The 22,439-nt window shown below is 37.4% G+C and overlaps 1 protein-coding gene across 1 annotated transcript; it reads right to left on the bottom strand.

The window, feature by feature from the left end:
* Nucleotides 1–835: 835 nt before the first annotated feature.
* Nucleotides 836–19,160, bottom strand: LOC149820673 (mitochondrial Rho GTPase 1-like). Its single transcript, XM_089982079.1, has 15 exons — nt 19,032–19,160; nt 18,349–18,560; nt 17,911–18,043; nt 17,646–17,792; nt 15,344–15,520; nt 14,973–15,227; nt 13,419–13,487; nt 12,875–12,930; nt 11,171–11,252; nt 8,710–8,921; nt 8,481–8,550; nt 8,049–8,161; nt 3,295–3,445; nt 2,532–2,718; nt 836–1,220 (listed from the first exon to the last, which is right to left on the bottom strand). The coding sequence occupies exons 2-15, from the start codon at nt 18,549–18,551 to the stop codon at nt 1,147–1,149; spliced, it is 1,929 nt and encodes a 642-aa protein (XP_089838205.1). The 5' UTR covers nt 18,552–18,560; nt 19,032–19,160; the 3' UTR covers nt 836–1,146.
* Nucleotides 19,161–22,439: the final 3,279 nt, after the last annotated feature.

Genomic DNA, 22,439 nt, shown 5'->3' with positions numbered 1-22,439 from the left:
GGTTTACACTGTTGGGACAGCGACTGTAGGTCTGGCAGGCATAGTCAGTTGGTTCCAGCGTGACTAGATCTCTGATCATAGGGCTAGTTTCCCTGTTCCTCATGTGGGCGGAGGGGGAGGGGGAGGTGGGGGAAACAGCACACTCACGATCTTAATCAAGTGACAGGAGCACATATGGAAAACACACAAAGAAAAAGACTTCCTACAGCATTTTGGTAAAGAAAATGAACCAGTCATTCGCTGCCCAGAACGGAATTCATGAAGGGATAGCTAAATGGATACTCGCCCAGTAAATGAAATGGATTCTGGCAGAAGTTCAGCTACACCCGATAAGTTGCTCACCCAGATGGAAGCACTCCAGATTTTCTTATACATCATTAAGACACAATCATGCCAAACAGAGAATGGTTCCTCTCGCATCACCACTGTGAGTGGTTCAAGTGAGCTGGGTGAAATGACCCCAAGGGGTTGCCCATGTGGTCTCAGGTTCATGAATAGGTAGGGAGGTCTCCCCTTAACCTGAGTCCGAGTCCTCGCATGGAAGCTCCGCTCCACAGGCAAAGCAAGTATTCCTGGGGGTTGAGGAGCGATGCCCATTGAGACAGCAGCTGGTACAGCAGACTAAGACCAACGTGGCCAGGTCCCCGATCCCAGCTGTGATTCCTTCGTGTAACAAAACCAAAAAAAGAAAAGAGGAGCCAGGTGAATGTGAAGCTCCCATTTCCAAATGCATGAAGTTATGAAAGTTGTGTTTAGTGACTAACGAAGCATCATAATTTATCCGACCAGTCTTAGAAAATTGATCAGCAGAAAATAATTAAACATGGATCATGGATGCACATGTGAAAAAGAATGCATTTATAATGGAAAACATCCCTTCCATGTGCCACACTCTGAGATGGCTGCTAAACATGGGATAGGATAGTATAACCTAAAAGTGAGCACAAGCATAAGACAGGAATCAAACCAGACCTTACCTGGCCTCTCAATACAAAAGATATCTAGCTGCTCTGTACACTTTATGTTCATGGAAAACAAACACAAATCACAAGAGAGGAAAGGAAAGTTCTCACGGCACCTACCCCATCGTTCCCCTCTATATTATGATGAAATGCCAAACCACCGTGGCTGGGGACGAAGAAAAGTCTACCCAGATGAATGCTTGCGTGCTGCATATACCCTATAAGCAGCCAATCCAACCACCGCAACTGCCGCCCCAGCTGGAAGAATGAAAGAGGTTTGCAGTTAAAAAGACACATTTTACTAGCAAGAGAAATGTGGGCACTGTTCATGTACATATAATTGCTATTCAACCATGCATCAGATAATGACTTGAAGCATGTAACAATTCGTGCACATTATATTTGGTAGTATCAATAGTATTTTACCATCTAGTAGAAAGTCATATCCTTAAATCTATGTCACATGGACTCTTCTAAAGGGTCGCCGCACCCGTGTCGACATGACGGCACCCAGTGCGGCTATTTTAAAAATCAGCCGCACAGGTCAAACTTTTCTGAGTGCGGTCAACCGCACCCAGGATTATAAGTGTCCAGAAATGGACTCGGTCAACTATGACCAAGTCCATTTCGATCCAAAAAAAACGTGTTTTAAAGGGGGGGGGGGGGGGGGTAGGGCACTTTTGCACAACCCCCCCCCCCCCATTCTCGACCCTTCCTTCGCTCCTCCTCCTCCACCTCCTACCGACGGCAGCAACACAACCATCCTCCTACCGGCACCCGCGGTGACAGGTAATCTTCCTCCTCCCTTCTCTTCCTCCTTCCACCGCCTCTCTCTCTCTCTCTCTCTCTCATTTTGGCAAGGGCCTTGGGTTCTGCTCTGCTGAACCCAGGTTTGCTGGGTTCAACAGAATCTAAACCCTCTGCCGAACCCAGGTCTGCTAGTTTATGCTCCTGGGTTTAGTAGTGTTGCTGGGTTCAGCACAACTTAACCCAAGCATGCTAGTTTATGCTCCTGATATGATAATTATTTTTATTTCATCAGTAATGCTAACTTAAAACTGTTACAATATATATATCATCCCCACACCCCCGCACCCAAGTGTTTTTAAAGTGCCGCATCGCTGCACCCGCATCCGCACCTATGTGACATAGCTGCAAATGTTATTTACTAATTCAACCCTGAAACTGTGTTTATCATGGTTTGTTCACCAAGAAATATGAATTTGATCTAGTTATTTCAATGTAAAAGTCTTCTTTTTATTAATAAAATTTTGGTGAAATATGGACCATTAATTTTCAAACTCAACAAGAAAACATGTTTCATCAACAAAAATCTCTTAACTGAATACATTCACTAAATAAACTAATGACCACATATACAAGGCTTGATCTACAAAAGGTTTAATAGAATATTTCAACCAAAGTAGTATCGTACTATTGATAGCCACAAATACAAGAGCTCTCTCTCTCTCTCTCTCTCTCTCTCTATATATATATATATATATATATATATATATATATACATATATAAAGAAAATTGCCAAAGTTATCAAATGACATAACAGTTACCTGAAACAAAAATGAGGGAGCGGTTCATAATCTTGCGATACTGCTTACGGTTTCGACCAGCTTCAGTTTCAGGAATGCTTAAATGTGGGTGCTGAGCAGCATTGATGATCTTGTGGAATACATTGTTGATATCCCTTAACTTCACGCTGATGGTTATAGGTGCCTCTATTCCCATGTCCTGGCTAACCTACAATACCAAGATTACAACCATTACAACTAGGAGTACGAAAAACACTGCAAAATATCCTTAGTATGATACGACCTTGTGTCAAACTCAGAAATAAAGGATAAAATAAATGGATTGCAACTCTACAAAACAGAACCTAAAGGACTTGCAACCACAGCTCAATAAAGTAAAGAAGATCAAGGACATGGTTCCTCAGTGCACCACATATGCATTTTATAAACATTGCACATTGTCAGACAAGTAGCATAGTGTACAACTAGCTGAATGCATACAAGTTAATTTACAACGAGTGCAGTACTGGATAAGGAATTCTAAGATAGCAAAACCTAAAAAAATTCAACTGCACAGCTTAAAAGTGTATATTTCCTGTAAGTAGCTCTTTGAGAAAAAAGAAACAGAAGAAGAAGCAAGACAGTTCATAAAACTGGTAACAAACTAATCAAACAAAAAAAATTATTGACAAGGAAGAAAATTAAAAGAATTTTGCCAAACATGATCAAACTTTGCTGATTACACATGGAATGGAAGCCTTTTTCAATATAAAATATCAAGCTCAATTTAATCAAAAGAGCATACTCTAGTTGAGTCTTGTACAGATGTTGGATAATGATCTAGATCATCCTTAGCAGCAACAATGAGGGAAGGAATCTCAATGCCACTCTCTTCCCCATAACTAGCTACCTCGACAAGCAGGTCATTAGCTCGTTTCCATGAACTTTCATCATAACTGAGTGCAATATCAAAATCAAAATAACATTAGTTCCACTTATATCAGCAAACGATGCAGTTAAATGTGTTTTTTAGGTCACATGACAAATATCAATTACATATTCAAAATAAATAAACAAAATAACCTGATTAATTGAATTTATTGTTGCAATGTAAAATTTATAAAAAAATTCAAAACATTACACACCAACCATTTTTTTTTCAAAAGTGCACTTTTAGATTTGACAATCGTCAAACACAAAGACCCCACTTCAAATTTTATGATTTAAACTCCACAGCAGTGTTGTTCAAAACGTGCCTCAAGGCGCAAAAGGCACGGCCCTCTGTGCCTTGAGGCGCACTAACATAGCGTACAGAGGCTGAGGTGCACGCCTCAGGGCGAGGCACACCTTACTTTGAGGCGTACGCCTCATTTAATTCAGGTCAAATGGGGGTCAAAGCCCCCATTTGACCCAAATTTGGGGGCGAGCCGAACCCTTATTAGGGTCGAGCCCCTCATCTTTCTCTCACTCCTCTCGTCTCTCCCTCCACTCTCGCTGCTCGATCCTCCCTCTCTCTCGTCTCTCCCTCCTCTATCGCTGCCCGACTCTCTCTCGCTCTATCTGCATCTCGCCTCTCCCTCTCCCTCTCCCTCTCCCTCTCTCTCTCTGCATCTCGACTCGCTTTTTGACTCTCCCTCTCTCTTGTGTCTCGTCTCTAAGAGGAAGAAGCAAGTGAAGAAAAGGAAGAAGCAGAAGAAAAAGAAATTGAAAAAGAAGAGGCTCTGCCCCCTCTTCTTCCTTTCTCTTCTTTCTCCCCTCTTCATTTTTCTCTTCTCTTTCTTCCTCGCCTCTTCTTTACCCATTGTTTTTTCCTCTTCTCCCCTGTTCTTCTTCTTCTTCCACTCAGCTCGCCTCCTACCTCTTCTTCCTCTCCTTTCGTTTTTTCTCCCCTCTTCATTTTTGTTGAATAATTCTGTGAAAGCATGCATAGACAGACTTGTTGAATAATTCTTTACCTTTATTTTTTTTATGGTCTTTTATGATTATCATGGTCTGTTTGATTTTTATATCATTAGCAATGTTAGTCTGCACTTGTGGAGGGGTGACAACCAATTTTCCGATAACGGTTGGGTTACATCAAGGATCTGCTTTAAGCCCTTTCCTATTTGCGATAGTGATGGATGAGCTTACGAGATCAATTCAAGAAAATGTACCGTGGTGTATGTTGTTTGTTGATGATATTGTTTTGATTGATGAGTCTAGAGCTGGGGGTTAATGCTAAGTTAGGGGTGGCAATCGGGTCGGGTTGGCGGGTCGGGTCAGCATACCTCAACCCGAACCCAACCCGTTTATTAAACGGGTCGGCTGTGGCAAACACGAACCCGACCCGTTTAATAAACGGGTAACCCGACACGACCCGCCAACCCATTTAATAAATGGGTTGGGTCGGGTAAACGGGTTTTCAGGTTGGCAGGTCAGGTTGGCAGGTCAGGTTGGCGGGTCGGGTTGGCAGGTTGACCCACCCGCCTAACCCGTTTATTAAACGGGTCAGCCGGGTTGGCGGGTTCGCATACCCCCAACCCGAACCCAACCTGTTTAATAAACGGGTTACGCGGGTCGACCCGTTTATTAAACGGGTTGGCTTAAGCCCAACCCGAACCCGCCTAAGAGGCGGGTTGGGTTGGCGGGTCAGGTTGGCGGGTCGTGTCAGAAATTGCCACCCCTATGCTAAGTTAGAATTATGGAGACAGACATTGGAAGCTAGAGGTTTTAAGTTGAGTAAGAGTAAGACTGAATATATGGAATGTTGGTTTAGTAAGCAACAGAGTAGTGATGGGAGTGTAGTGAAGCTTGGTGAGCAAGAAATACCGGTGAATGATTATTTCAAATATTTGGGATCCATCATTCAAAAGTATGGAGAAATTGATGGAGATGTAAATCATAGGATAAAGGTTGGGTGGATGAAATGGAAAAGTGCAACTGGAGTGTTGTGCGATCGTAGAATGCCATTGCGGTTGAAGAAAAAGTTTTATAGGACGACTATTAGACCCGCTTTACTATATGGTACGGAATGTTGGGCTGCCAAGAGACATCATATTCAAAAAATGAGTGTAGCTAAGATGCGGATGCTTAGATGGATGTGTGGAAATACAATAAAAGATAAGATTCGGAACGAGGAGATACGTAAGAAGGTAGGTGTTGCACCCATTGAAAATAAGATGCGAGAGAATCGTTTACGGTGGTTTGGACATATTCGGCGAAGGCCTAATGATGCTCCAGTTAGAAGGTTGGAGAAATGGGAAAATATATTAGTTAAAAGAGGTCGGGGTAGGCCTAGGAAGACTTGGATGGAGATGATAGGAAAGGATATGAATGCTTTGAACCTCACCGAGGACATGGCATTGGATAGAAATGATTGGAGGAAAAGGATTCATGTGGAAGACCCAAAATGAATTTCTTTTTTGGTTCATATCGCTGACCCCAATTGTTTTGGGATGAAGGCGTAGTTGTTGTTGTTGTATACTGCATAAATTACATGTAAGAAAAGACATATAATTTATGCAGTATACCATGTAAATATTTTTTTTGCTAAAAAATCTCGATTTTTTTCAAGACAAACATTTTTTGCATACAGATGGTATAACCACAGCGAAGTCATGATGCTCAAAAGTATTGTTGAGCAACAACAATAGCCCCAGAATAAATCAGCTTCTTAATAATGGACTTTATCGTTTTAGAATTGATAGCAATTCTAAGTCTTTGGATCCAGTGTTGGGTATGAATAACTCATGATGTTAAGTGGTCATCACAACCTGCATTTACTAATTTGGTTTATGAAATCAACAATTTTGAGTCAAGCTCCCGGGAGCCCTGGACAAGAATTTGGCTTCAATTGAGGTGGCTAAACGCGATGAGACCCTTTCTACAGGAAATTTTGATGCCAGCTTGGTAGATTTGCAAAATCAAGATAAGCTAGTGAGTATAAATGAGGTTGATGGATTTACTGCTGATGTGGTGACTTTGGAAGATTCAGGGGTTCCCAAGGTGGATGCTCATGGTTGACTTGGCTTGGAGGCTACTCTTACGGGTGTTAGGAATCCTCAAGATGATCAAATTGGTAACATGGACAGTTCACTTGGTAAGGTTAATAATTTCCTAATGATGGTGCTAAATTGCTAATCCTAATGCGGACGTTAGGAAAGAGGATGTGGTTTCATTGAGAAGGGACTTCATTAGGGAAGGTTTATCTCAAGCAGGGTTTGTAGACCCTAACGTGGCCAGCAAGGAGTCTTACAAATCAGGAAGCAAAGATTCTATGCTAAAGAAGGGTTTTCTATCTCCCTCTACTAAAAATGTGGGACGTCCTAAGAAAATTATTCAGAAGGAAGGCGCTGTGGAGAAAAAATTTGGATCTTGGATCCATCAGCCTTGGATCCAGAACATTCATTAAAATTCAGGTCCTTTGAAATATGTTTTGGGTTTGGATTTGGGCTTTTGTACTACTGAGTGGGTTTCTAATCAGTGGTGAATTTTATTAGTCTGGTTAGGTTACCAATCCATGTTTTCTACTGGGTATGATTCTATGCCCAGTTGGGAATTTATCTCTTGAGAATAGATTTGTATTTACAATTTGATTAATGAACTGCTAGGGGTCTGCCCAACCCCAGCTTGCCTATCAAATATATATATATATATATATATATATATATATATATATATATATATATATCAATGATATGTTGAAAATATCACAAAAAGAGGATTTTCGAATTGTTATTTTAAATGTTTAACCTATTATAATATGTATGTTTTTATCATAAAAATATTAGGGAAAGTGTTTATTGTACTATTCACATATTTATGTTTTAATTTTTGGGACTTCCCAATAAAATGTGAAAAAAATATCATGATAAATCACCGAGGGAAAAAGATACCTCTCCTAAGGTAATATACTCGCCTAATGGTTGATGTTTCAAAATACAGATAAATTTATAAGAAAAATCGCATTTTAAATTACCATAATTTCACAAAAGAAGGCTATTTTAACCCAAAATTCCTTCAGAAATTTGGCATACATGGACTAGCACTTGGAATTCACTAATGATGACAGAAAATACATATATAAATCATGTCCTTAAGGAAATATAAATAAATCTTGAGTGGTGTATGTGATTCGATTACAGCAAAAAATGCTACCAAATTAAAGCCTTGAATTTCAAAACTAGCTGATGTATAAAACTGCAGGTGACATGATAGCCAAAAAAATTGGAGTGGCAAAAATAGTTTCATGAACCACATTGTTAATTAGAAAATACCATGTAAAATATGCTCCATTTATAGAAAGTCATAACCAAAAGCAAAAAGAATATTTCACACACACTGGGCATCCAACGCAACACCTAATTGCAAGTTTTCATTTTTTTGTTTATTAGAAGTTATAAACAATAAAAAAAGAACAAAGGGAAATTTAAAAACATGTCACCCTCAGTAATCAGTACAAGACTGTTGAAAGGTGCAAAGCAAAGCATGTTGAAAGCCAAGATTTGTAATTGCCAAACCATTTACAAGAGCCATCATATGCATGCAAAACAAATGCATGAAGAACCATATAACAAGTACCTGTCATAGATAAACACAGCAACATCACAAGCAGCCAAGGATTCCTTATTGGACAGAAGGCTCCTGACTCCATCAGCAGGAATCTCACGCAACACAAGGGTCTTTTTCATTGCCTGAAAAGATTGAAAAAAAAATCATAAAAAAAAAACGTACCAACCTCCAAATTTTTTATTACATATGCAGCCTAAGTACTTGGATATTTTCGATCAATTCACAAGTTGCAGCTAACGCAAAAAGGAACACCTTTCATTTCAGGCATGAAAAAAAGGGATACATGAACATATCATGTACATCTACAGGATTCTGAATCAAATGACAAAAAATATCAAATATCATTTAAATTAAACTGAAAAATGCAATGCATCGTTTGAATTATCATACGAATAGGACAAAACCATCATATCAATTTACAGATTGACACTGTAAACTCACCCCATTTTGCTCAACAATATTAGTGGCAAATCGGGATTCAACAGTCGATATATATTTGTCTGAAAATGGCCTGAAATTGAAATATTTGCAAGTGGTCAGGACACAGATAGTGATCATAAATATGGAAGTGGCAAAAGACAGAAAATAATAGAAAACTTCAAGCATTTGCAGGAACTAAGTCAACCACAACTTATTTAAAAGTCCCATAAGAGATCAAACTCCATCTCACCTCCCAACAAATGCATTCAGCAAAGCAGATTTCCCAGCATTTTCTGGACCAAATACAAAACACTGGAAAACATTTCTCTGTGTCTGCTTTTTCCTGCGATCTATCCGCCTTCTTCTTGTTACATGAAATGCCAATGATAGATCGCCAGCATATCCAATATATATTAAATTGGCCAGACTATTGATTGGATCCAGTAATGTCATAAGTGCCCACTGCAAAATGAAGATCATGTTAGAGATTCATCGGAAACATATAAGTTTGGAATAAAGAAATTGTTTCTGTAACCAAAAAGATATAATGCACAAAAGAAGGCCATTCAACCAACCAAAGAAAAATAAAGCCTTACACATAAAACTGCATGAGGTATAAGATTTTTGTTCTTTGAGGAAGTATGTAAGAGTTTCATTAAGAAAAATATGAAGCATCAGTACAAAGCTTATGAGAAGTCAGCTTAAAAACAGAATAAAAATCAAAAGAGAAGGCTCCTTGAGCTTGGCTTGAGAAATTGTTCAACAATTAAATTATTTGGCTCAAGACAAAGTTACCATCAACTGTCTTTGTATGTTTCTAGTTATACCACCTCAAAAGATATTGTTTACTTCTGCTTTATATAGATTGCATAATTCACCTCAAAAGATATTGTTTACTTCTGCTTTAGATAGATTGCATAATTGCTACATCGGATAGTGCCTAAGAAATAAAAAGCATGAAGCAAAGGCTTGAAAGTTGCTCATTGAAAAGGGATGCATATTCTTAATATAAACATGCCACTTATTTGGTTGCTCATGCTTACCAAGCAACTGGTGCTAAACATGTTGATAAATAGATTGCAATTAATTCTAATTTTCATTTACTGAAGCAAAGTTGCTCAGTCATCCCATAGTTTATCAATAGTTAGTTAGAAGCATAACCTACCATTTTCAAGTCTAATAGTGTGCATGTCATTTATGTGGTGAGTCTAACTCATGAGTGATCCTCAACCAATCCACATAACGATTGCTCTGAGAATTACTTGACATGTTTGAAACCAGTGTTATTAAAAATGCGCCTTGAGGCAAGGCCCTTTGCACCTCAAGGCACCAGCCTGAGGAGCCAGGCGTGAAGAAGAAGAAGAAGAAGTTTTTTATTTATTTGTATTTTTAGATATTTTTTATAATTTTTTTAAAGTTTTCAAAAAACAAATCAGTTATATAATTAGTTTTTCATTTATGTAATCAGTTTCTTAGTTACTTTTATATGTTAATCTCATTTTTTTTAGTACTTATTTGAGATTTTCTATTTTTTATTAGTTGTTGCTTCATCAATAAAGCATTTTTTTATAACTTTTTTATAATTTTCAAAAAAAAAAATTGAGGCTTACGCCTCGCCTCAGTTTTTGGTGGAGTACCTCGCTACGCCTCAATGCTTTTCACAACACTGTTTGAAACACATGATGTATAAAGACATTCACACTTTCCAATCCATTATATATGGCCTAGAGCTTGGTATTTAACTCATCACTTCAATTCATTGTAATATGGATATAACTTTCAGCTGTCTATCGGGTTGAACATTAGTGTTCTCAACTAATGAAGAAGCTTTTCTGTCATTTCATTTTTCCTCCCTCTCCTTAATCACAAACTCATGAACACAACATAAGATACTTTATGACAGAAACATAATGAAAACTAATCTTTTAATACATAACTAGGACCATGAAACAAAGCAAGACAATCAAACAGCTAAAAGCCTACAAGAGAACAGCTTTGAGTCTTTTGACATTAAAACCTCAGGCAAGAAGCAAGCTCTGAAGCTTGAACAAGCCCATAAATGACCAAATCAAGCTATCCATGAGAAGATACATTCATAACAGAGATACCTACAAGTTCAATGAGTTGTATCGCAGATACAATAAATGATTGAAGACAATAATCTGTTTGTTCACACAAAAAATTCAGGAGCTATGTTACCTGGGTGAGGGTGCGACACGGCAATTCCAAAAAATGTGGGTACGGGCCACGTTTATATATATATATATATATATATATATATATATATATATTAAAAATCACATAAATACAAAATAAATTCAAAGAATCAAATTCATAAATTAATTTAACATAATTTATCACATAAATATTTTATAGAACTGAGATGATGTGTCCAGGTACCTGCCCCTGTGTCGACATGGATAAGGAGGATGAAATGGTGTGTCCCGATATCATAGCTCAGGAGATAATAGGGGACTAATAATTCAAACAAGTCCAGTTCAAGAATATAAAACCATAATAATCCCCAGAGATACAACCAAAAAAGCCCCTCCAGTGTTTTTTTTATATTTACACGGAGAAACCACCCCCAGGATCAGAGACCTGGGGTACTTACAGTCACTGTTCTGGCAGCGCAAAAGAAGGAATCTAAGATAAGATGTTTTCACATGATGAATCAAATTCAGTTGAATCCACGAGCATATCAATCATACCTGTGACAAAAAGCCATTTAATGTTAAACCACCAATTGCATTCTTCTCAATGGCATCTTTGTAGACACTTCCACTCCAGGGGCTGTAGTACAAAAAAGAAAAGCTATGAATGCCAACAAACAAGGAAAACTGGTTATCAAAGTGAGAGAGAGACCAACAATAAGGAAAACTACCACAATCAAATGGTACTATAGTACTATAGAAGAAGAAGGAGAAAGAGGAGGAGGAGGAGATTTCTCAGTTAATCCTGTTATGCTATGTAGTTTTTTTCAAAGCTATATAATTTGTTTCTAAGTTATATAATTAGTTTCTCAATTATATAATTAGTTTCTCAGTTATATAATCAGTTTTTTAATTACTCTTTTATAGTTTTTTTTTAATCCTGTTATGCTGTGCAGTTTTTTTCACAGCTATATAATTTGTTTCTAAGTTATATAATTACTTTCTCAATTATATAATCAGTTTCTCAGTTACTTTTACATGTTAATCTCATATTTTTTAGTATCTATTTAAGATTTTCGATTTGTTATTGGTTGTTGCTTCATCAATAAAACATTTTTTATTTATTTGTATTTTTAGATATTTTTTTTAGTTTTTTTTAGTTTTTTTAAGTTTTAAAAAAAAAATTGAGGCTTACGCTTTACGCCTCGCCTCAGTTTTTGGTGGAGCGCCTCGCTACGCCTCAACGCTTTTCACAACATTGATTGACATCCTTAATAGTAGCTTGAAGTACATTGAAGCCAAATTCGAAATAAACCCTCATAATTTTTTAACTTAACCAGCAGCAAGAAACGACCCCATTCCTACCTTCCTCTCCAAGACAGACTCTTTAGCGATCATAATGATGATTACAGCAACAAAAAAAACAATAACATATATGATGCTTATGATGACAGACAATGAGATCTCTTGACAATGTCATGGTGATGGTAAAAATGATGGTGAAAGAAGGGGGGAGGAAGAGAGACCAAGAGAGAGCGTTCATGATAATGGAGATTATGATGAGAACCAAGACCTAAGTGGGCTTCCAAATGGTGATGATAAGCATTTAGGTCACCATGCATGTGTGCATGAACGGGGGGCAGTACATGGTTGTTTTGCATATGGCATGATGGCACACATAAACAACTAGAGTTTGAGCATTCCAACAGTTAAAATCTTTTAACGCCCTATAGTGTGATGCTACATGTAAATAGTCACCAAGAAAAATTGACATGTTATATTGTTATGGGTGAGTGCATATGAAATAATTGCAACAGGGAAATCTTGTACAAGCCTTGGGCTAGTGATATTACTGTGACAGAATGTGATAATTCACCATGATAAACACAAATTTAGTGACATTCAGAACATATCAGAGATTCAGAATCATGTTGGCATATACACAACTCTGAAAACTCCCAGTCAAAAATGTTGTAAATTTTTTTATTGGAGCTATTTGTGAGAGGACATAAAAATTGGAAAAAAAAATCAAAGATTTCCAATTTTGTTGTGAAGAGATTTAATTCAGCAACAAGAAATAGAGATAACTGCAAATGGCATTTTCCCCTCCAGGAAAATCTACCAACAATCAGTATGCAGTATGTCTGTCATAGAAACGTAAGAACGGATGTGACTTCGCTACTTTTTACACAGTATGCACTGAGCAAACTGACAGGCAGTTGCATAAATTATGCACCAAAAAGAAAGAAACAAGAAACTTACTTTTCAGGAGCAGTTGAGAACAGATCTTCAAGTTCAGATGGCCGCAATGCCCCATCCTGGCAATCATGAGATCAACCCTTAGGAAAAATAAACTAACTGACAATATTATCCCAAATGTCCAATATTCTAAGCAATTTCATTGCATTTTTGGGAGTAACAAAACAATAAATGATGGTAATCGTTTTCACTTGAAGTCTCAACAAAATATATAACTTCTTAATTTGTAATATAAGGCTGTATATAACAGAAAATAACTGTCAAAAAAGGAAGTTCAGAAGCAAGTGCGCAAAAAGAAAAACTCTGAAAAGGGCAGCAGGATACTTATTAATAACATAAAAAACAATAATGCAGCAGAAAAAGCAGACAACATATTGCAGTGGCTAAGCAAACAACCAAGATTAGGGAATCAGAGAACATAATTGAGCATGCTGAAGGCTTGATTGCAATAGATACTTGAAAGCAGATATGATAAAAATCGACAGAATTTGCATGTCAAATATAAAAATTAAGCATCCAAAAGAGTATGTGGGTCAAAGAGATATACACAGTCCACATCAAACATTGAAAAGATCCTTTTGAGGAAATCTAAAGCATCGCTTGACAGTTCGACGCTCTGCAACACAAAATAAGCAATACAGATTTGTAAGTATAAAAGTTAGTTTCCATGATAATGCATCCACACATGCCTCAACTTGTTTGTAATTGCATGTTCCTATGTAAATGTGTGCTTAGAAACACATACGAATGTAAATGTTCTTATAATAAAAAGCAAATTTAGAAATGCCTAAAGGACCACTGAGTTTAACAAAAAATCTGTCACAAGGATACTCTATTTTGGTTCCCGTATCATGTCCCCTTATATACTATATTGAAAACTTCATACAAATGGCTGTATCCATGTGACATAGCAAAAAATGAATACGCATGTTATATTTTAAAGAAAATATAGGAAATAGTTTATTATTTATTATTTAACCTACCACAATTTCTACCATGTGCTGGAAAAGATAAGTTCATTGATGCAACTCTACCACAATTTCTGAAGGTAGATACCGTGCAAATTTCATAATATAAGCAGTTCAAGTGGACTTGAGAAAGCCCTAAATTACACATATCTAAGTAATGTTCACATAGAGAAGATGGATATCTCTGACACAAGCCCATTCCAGGAAAAACTCAGTGAAAACTATCAACAAGTCTCAGGAGCTGGAATGTTGTATCTTACGTATACTAAACTAATTTTCACTGATGGTTTAGGGATCTCAATAAATAGAAAATTTTCAAACACCCATCTGGCTTTTCATCAAAACTGAAGAAGGCACCTCACTTTTAATCTAATGCCCCCACCTACCTAAGCTTTTGATGGGGTAAATCAAAAATCAATATCCATTCTCCATCTTTTGTTGCAATTCTTATTAGCAGGATGCGGAAATGACATTTTCCCCAAAGTTTCTTTTTAATTGGTGGTTCATCCCTTCCAACAGAGGCTAATAGTGGGTTCTCTCTCCAAATCATCATAGGAGTTGTGAAATCTTGTAGTTATCATGATCAAGGTGAAGAACTTGAAGAATCCACGAGATTACTAACTTGAATAGCCATAAGAGAAGGAAGATGAATAATTCGCAGATAATGACTCCAATTATGGACAATACTATTACTGACCATAAGAGTCCCATAGTTTTGCCAGTATTACTAACAAGGCCACCAAGGGTGGCCTTGTGTTGTACTAAGCTAAAAGTTCCCATATACAACTATGAGTAAAATGAGAAATGAAGGAGTGTGAGGGCATAAAAGAAGCAAACATTAAAAAAGTACAATAAAGGGTTAAAGGTATCTGAAGACTAGTAAAGGCGAAATGGCATGGCACAGTTTGATATAGAGCAAAATAATCTTTTTTTACACGGTTGCCCTTTTTTAGCAAAATTGGGCATTTTCATTAGTCTAAAATCAAGGTGCCCATTTTTTTTTATAAAAAGTTGAATGGGCCTTCTAACAACTCCCTAACTAAAACCCAAGATGGATTTGTTTTCAGGGGTTACAATGTAAAGGAAGTTCAATGGCTAATAAATAGAAAACAATAAAATGACAAGAGTTATACCTGATCAGGGGCCCGCCTGAATTGTGCAATTGGAAGAACATCATCCCTAAGCTTGATATCATTGTCATAATCAAATTTCCTCAGAACAGTCCAAGTCGTTTCCAGCCGCCCCTTTTCAATAAATAGTGCATGGAGGAAAAGGAACCCAGTCAATGTGAGACCAAGGTCACTAACCCCTTCAGGAAGCTTATCTTGGACAACTTTCTTGACACCCATTATTTCACTCGGTTGCAGTGGAGCATTGAAACACTTAACCTGCAAACAGATGGCTAGCTTCATTTGTGCTGACTAAGCAACATTCAAATTAGAGCAAAATTTCCGGAAATCAATCATAAATCAGAAGCCACTGTTAGAGCAGAAGTTTTAGGCACCTGAAAATCATTCAACTCCTGATCACTTAAAGCACCATCTTTGTCATGATCACAAAGAATGAATATACGCTTCAAGGCCCTGACACATCGAGGCTTTAAGGTCTGTGTTTCTTGATCAAATAGAGGACCTGTTGGATGAAGTACTGCCTTCTGAGCATAATAGAAGACCTCAGGCACCTGTAAAATGCACAAGACTTAAGCATTTCTTTAGTGCTGGAGTGAAGTTTTGGGCCAACCATTTCCCAAAAAATAAGCATCAGAATACACAATTTATACATAACAACAAAAGTTAATGGACCATCATAATGAAAATAAATTGCACCTAGTACCTAGTATTGAAGCTCAATTCCATAAATTCCACAAAAGGATGATGTCTGGCAACTCAAACAAGAGTTCAAAGTTCAAACAGCACAGAATAATGAGATTTTCAACACAATACCAGTATTAGAGTGTCCTGTCCTGATGTAACACATCAGTAACATGCAAATGCTTCCATTTAGAAAAACAGTCATAATAAGACGAATTACAAGCTAAAAAGCTTAGAAGTAATATTATGGATATGACTTCATAAATTTCTTTAGCATGAAATGTGTTACTTATAAATCCTCAATGCTAAATTCCATGAACTGCAGCATGTGCCTTTCCCAAAGGCCAAGCATGGTCAGGTATAAAAAACATTTTTAATCTCTATCTTAGCTTCATACAGGAGTATTTCACCATTATAGCCACCACGAATCTTCAAAAGACAGAGAACATCAACATATCCAATATCAAATAACTGGCTTAAGTTTTTCCAATCATTTCACTATCCCTGACCAGACGAACACACCAATTTAAGTTCTATCCAGTATTCAATAATAGCATCGAAATAATCCAAAAGGCAGTTACAAGAAGACCTAACTCCCAAAGATGTTCGTTTGGATCCACAAAAAAGAAAAAGAGAACATAAGGAAGAGTCTACCGCCAGAATCTCATTTAGCCCCCCTCAAAAGAGGGGGAAACAGCAAGTACAATCTACTTTTAAACTAGACCATGAATATCAGAATATGTACAAAAACCATGAAGTCAACTTTTAAGTTGCACAAAGCTGCCAAATAAAGTTAGGTGTCCATCAATTTGGAAATAGACAAATCAGTAGATAAAATATCTTGAAAAACTAAAATTAACCCACAGCTCAATGTTATTCTTGTTGGTTAGTCCTGACTCCAGTTTCAACTCCTCAAAAGCCAAAAGGTTGAAATTAAATCACAAAACTATTGAAACCATCTAATAAAAAACATTCAATGTGGAAAAAATCCTACAAAAGCACCACTGTTTCATTGCTTGTCAATTATTTTTGTGGGTATTCTTTTTCTTTTTCTTTTTCTTTTTCTTTGTCTTCTTGTTTCACATTTGCTCTATTTGTTTTTCAGTTTATTATATGCTAAATTGGCTTATGAGTTTTGCCTAAACTCCATATGCTACAGTTTGTTCTTTCATGTAAAGCCAACTCTCACAAAAGAGTTCCCAAATTTCTTCATACATACAACCCCAGCAACTTCGCCAGATGCAACATTATGTCAACCAGCTTTGCACATGTATTAGTTCTATCTTTTACATTCAGATGATCAATGCTTTAGCTCAGCAATCATTTCGAGTAAGAAGGCCCATTTCGTCATTGAGAGAGAAAGAATGCACCCAAACTGGCATCAGCCTCACATCCTGATTCCCTACTCATGGTTATGGACATCATCATCAAGCCTTATTCAGACCACATACATTCTTTCCTATCTAAATCTAGAGCCTCCATCACACTATAGCTAAGGTTGTGACAAATAGTATAAAAATCATCTTGTCCCACTCAAGCAATGTCAAGTAGTTGATGGTCAATATTATTACATTAAAGATTTAGAAAAGAGATAGTTGTGTAATTTGGCCAGACACCTATTTTCCATAAAATAAGTTACATCTAGAAATTTTTATTGTATTGCACAATTTTTTAAACTTTGTCATCTTGTATTAACTATATTTGAATCGAAATATTGTTCAAAGTGCCTCCAAACTTATTGTAGAAATTACTTTGATGCCTACTTCTGCAATGCAAAGCTTAAAAATATCTCATTGAAAACCACAAAAGCCACCTTTTCATATATGTAGAGAGATATCAGATATGTAATGTATCATTCTTGTAAGCAAATATGCTAAGCATGAGTATAAACCCCTTACTGCAATGTAACCTATAATCAAGTGGCCAAAAGTAGTCTTTGAATCATGCAGATATCGCTTATGCAGCAAATGTGGAGTGGCCAAAATCAAGCCATACCTGGATCTGCTTTACAGATGAACATTCTATGCAAGTCTCGATCTCCCGAAACTGCTGCATGATCGGGGACATTACTTGTTCAAGGCTGGGCTGCTGCTCGTCCCGCAGATCCAATTTACAGCCAACAACGATGACAGGAACCTTCACCTGTGCCCCGTGCATCAGGATAAAGAAGTATGTATAAACAATGGAAGGACGATGAAAGGCCAATTCAGCAAGGCAGATAGCAAAGAAAAACCAGTATCAGGAATAGTAATTGACCAACCTCCAATCTACGAAGTTCAGGGAGCCAAAAGGTGGACAACCGGTCGAGAGTGTCCGGCCGGTCACATGCATAAGTTAACACGACTGCATCTGCAAGCTTGCATTCTGCCGCAACCTTGTTCCTATCTTCCGGTCTGAAAAAAGGGAAAAAAATAATATGATTTATTAAAGATGAATGCCTAAAACTCAAAGCCATGCAATTTAAGAAATTTTGCACCATCGAGGGCCGGATAAATTCCATGGTTGATTAAAGATGAATGCCTAAAACTCAAATCCAGACAAATTAAGAAAGTTTGCACCATCGTGGATCAGATAAATCGCATGGAATGAAACAAAAAGATTCACAAGGCCCAAACATGAACAATGAACAATCAACAGAAGAAAAGGAACATGAATCAAATCAAAACGCCTGATAATGAAACTTTGAATGCAGACTCACCTGGATGAAGTATCAACTATCGTGAGGGGCACTTTGTCGGGGTAATAATCCACGGGCAGACGCGTGGGCGGCACAACCGGCTGAACAGATGGGGAGAAAGACTCTGTCGCCACTGCGATTATCAAGTTGGATTTCCCGGTACCGCGATCCCCGACGACAACGATTCGGACGTTGTTCCGACCACCGGGGTTCGCGCTGGCCATTGCGAACACCTAAACCAAAATGAAACCCAACCAAATTTCTGAGTCCGCCTTTCCACCATCCCATCCCAAAAACCAAATTCCCATGCACGAGAAAAAATAATAAACCAAAATAACACGGAAACGATTAAAACTAGAACCCCTGTTTTTCACGACTCGCCAGTGTAGATGGAGTTCTTACAAAAAACATGCCTAAACTACTAATTCACTATAAACGAGCTGCAACTAATAAAATACAGATCAAACAAGGAATTTCCCATGATTATCCGATAATTTACGAAAGTCAGACAATTGGGGAGTCGGAAAAATCGAGAAAAAGACTCTATGGCTCTCTCGGACTACGATTTCTACATATCCTTCATTCCAAACAGTTGCAGACAAAATCCGAGCAATATAAAACAAGTGCCAAAATTTTTGCCTACAAGTTGATATTTAAAACGATGGGGGGAACGAAAAAAGGATCCAGCTAGAGAGAAACAATACCTGATCGAAAGAGAAGCTATCGATGGGGATTGCGTTCTTGGGCGCTCTTCGTATGAGGGGGGAGAGGAAACCTTAACCCTAATTGCCTTGGGGAAGAAGACTCTCTCGCTCGCTCGCTCTCTCTCTGTGAAAACGGGAGAAGAAAGGAAAGGGTTTTCGTTCTTGCTTCGTACAAGTTAATTACATAAATACCCTCCTGAATTCCCTTATTTGCTCTCTCCTCCCTCTCTAAATTAGGGATGTCAATGAATCGGATTTTATCCCATATCCGATCCAATTGGATCCAATTTAGTTGTATTCGGTAAGCCAACATCATATCGGATGCAGATATGGTTTGATTCTGTGCTACCCAATCCGATAAATATCCGAATCTGTTTACATGTAAAAAACGGGGACTTGGTATGAGCTTTCACCATCCAGTTTGAATATGTTTAGCCAACATCCGATTAGTCAAATATGGTATTTGGGTGTGTCCCGTCCATTTACATCCCTACTTGTCTCTTAGGTATACAAACTAATCGGATACTGGGCATTGTGGCCGAACCAAAAGCTGAAAGGGGAGTCCACGAATGGGCTGCTCCTCAGAGTAAGAGTTGCTTAGAATTTTTTCCTACTTAACATTTGGCTGAGCATGACTATTTATAATTTCTCTCTCGGTTTTCCTCAGGCTCAGCTATTGCATATAAGCACAATAAGAGATATTAAGAACGAGCCAAAACTGAAATCTGTTGAAAATAAAATTTAATTTAAAAAACAAATTTAAAAATAACACATGCATATCCACGAATGGGGCCCTATTTGTGGATATGCCGAAGTGTGCGGATCATGGCCACACACTCCAACATCTTTCACTTGGCCATGAATCTGCCGGCCTTGCTCGCACTAATGTGGGCTTCCCATAGAAGATTACGGTTTTTCCTTCAAGGATTTCCATTATAATCAAAGATACCTTAATCTCATGCGAGCAACATGCTTTGAAAACAAATCCTCAGGGATCCTTTTTGTAAGAGAATCAGTGACCATGTCTGATGTTGGTATTTTACCATTATATGTTTGCTCTTTGAGCTATCAACTCTGCTTTTCATCAGGAAGATAGCAGTCTGGTTATCACAAAAAAGTTGAACAGGTTCAAATGTTAGATCAAGCTTTAAATCGCAAATGAACCTACTAATTCACACTGCAAAGGTTGTGGCTGCATTACATGCAATATACTCAGCTTCCTGAGTATGTAAGGCCACACATCCTTGATTTTTACAAGACCAGGCTACTGCACCTCTCTAAAAAAAATATATAGCCACAGGTGGACTTGTTGTCGTCTTTATAACTTGCAAAGTCCGCATCAGAATATCCGATCAAGTCAAGTTTATTAGATTGAAAGCTTAGTTGTAATCCCTTTGAGCCTTTCAAATATCAGAATATTCTCTTTACTTGCCAGTGAGGCCAACCAGGATTACTCTGGTATCTGCTTACAAGACCAACAACAAAGCTTATATCAGGTCTTTTACACAACATAAGATACATTAAGCTTTCAACAGCTTGCGGATATGGCACATTCAATCTCTGTTAGCCTTCTCCTGGGCAGTCACTTTTACTCAGATTCACTCCTTTAGCGATAAGAGTGCCAATGGGTTTCGAGACATGCATTCTATATTTGTTTAAGATATAGTCAATATATCTTTCTTAACTCAAATTGAGAATTCTTAATTCTCTGTCTCGGTGATTTTAATTCCTAAAATATATGAGGCTCCACCCATATCTTTCATTTCAAAGTTAGTATTCAACCAACTTTTTATGTTGACTATCATTTCATTGTCATTCCCTGTCAACAATATATCATCTAGGTATAATGATAGAATGCAAAAGTGACTCTCACTTTTTCAAACATACACACAGTGGTCTAAGTGATTGGCTACATATCCAATCTTGGTTATTGCTCTATGAAAAGCCAAATACTACTATCTTGATGACTATTTAAATCCGTACAAAGATTTGTTCAACTTGTACAATTTGTCACTATCTGTGACATACCCCTCTGGCTGACTCATATAAATGGTTTCTTTTAAGTCACCATTCAAGAAGGCATTTTTGGTATCCATCTGCCGTACATCAAGGTTAAAGAAATACGCTATGGACAAAATTAGCCTTATGGATGCAAATTTAGTCACTGGTGAATAGGTTTTAGCGTAATCAACTCCCTCTTTTTGTGAGAAACCTTTTGCCACCAGTCTAGCCTTAAATTTTTCCATGGTTTCATCAGATTTGTATTTTTTCTTTAGAATCCACTTGCATCCAAAAGGTTTTCTTCCTTCAGGAAGAACGGTTATTTTTCAAACCTTATTCTTTTCAATGGATTCGATTTTCTCATCCATGGCTTTCTTTCATTCTGATGCTTTATGTGATTTCATTGCATCAAAATATGTCAAGTTATCGATCATTTCATCTAGGTCTACAAAATAGCATAGCTTCTCAGACAAATACATATAATAATCATCCAAATCGGATGAAGGAGCTCTCGAACTTTTATGATCACTTAGTCTTTCAGAAGTAGATGTACCAGAATCAATTGATTTATTGTCTAACTGTTTCACAGTTGGTTCATTGTCAGAATGTTCTGCAGTTGGTTCATTGCCTAACTGCTCTTCATCATCCAGTAAGTCAAATTGGTCATCAGTTGAATCACTGGATTCATTATTAAGTCATTCAAGGAACTCCACATCTCTACTCTCAATCAGTCCCAACCTCTGATGATATAATCAGAAGCCTTTAGATCCTTTAGGATATCCAATAAAGATACAACTTGCAGATCTGTTATCCAATTTATTCATAGTTGGATCTAAGATTTTCACATGAGTTATAGATCTTCATCCCCATCTCCTAAGATGACTTAAGTCTGGTTTCATACTAGTCCATCTTTCATAAGAACTGGTTGGGATGGCTTTGCAGGGTACTCTGTTCAAAGTGTACATAATTGTACTAACAACTTCTCCCCAAAATACTTTGGGTAGTTGTGTACCTGCTAATATGGATCTAACCATGTTTAAGAGGGTTCTATTGCACCTCTTTGCAATACCATTTTGTTGTGGTGTTCTTGGCATGGTTCTTTGCCTGTTAATGCCAAGTTATTTGCAATGTTCACAAAATTCATTTGAGGTATATTCACCACCTATATTCGATCTTATTATTTTAATATTCCTTCCAAGTTGTCTTTCGACTTCACTTCTATATTCTTTGAATTTCTCAAGAGCTTCAGATTTATGTTTGATAAGATATAAGTATCTATATCTTGAGAAATCATCAATAAAAGTCATGAAATACAACATACCACTATGAGTTTGGACTCTAAAAGGTCCACATATGTCAGTATGTATTATTTCTAATAATTCATTAGCACGAACAACATTTGATGTT

Source organism: Nuphar pumila, chromosome 12, assembly GCF_984573655.1.
Source record: "Nuphar pumila chromosome 12, dmNupPumi1.hap1.1, whole genome shotgun sequence".
Lineage (NCBI taxonomy): Eukaryota > Viridiplantae > Streptophyta > Magnoliopsida > Nymphaeales > Nymphaeaceae > Nuphar > Nuphar pumila.
The sequence above is the reverse complement of the archived record's forward strand: the minus strand, read 5'-3'. Positions and strand labels throughout refer to the sequence as shown.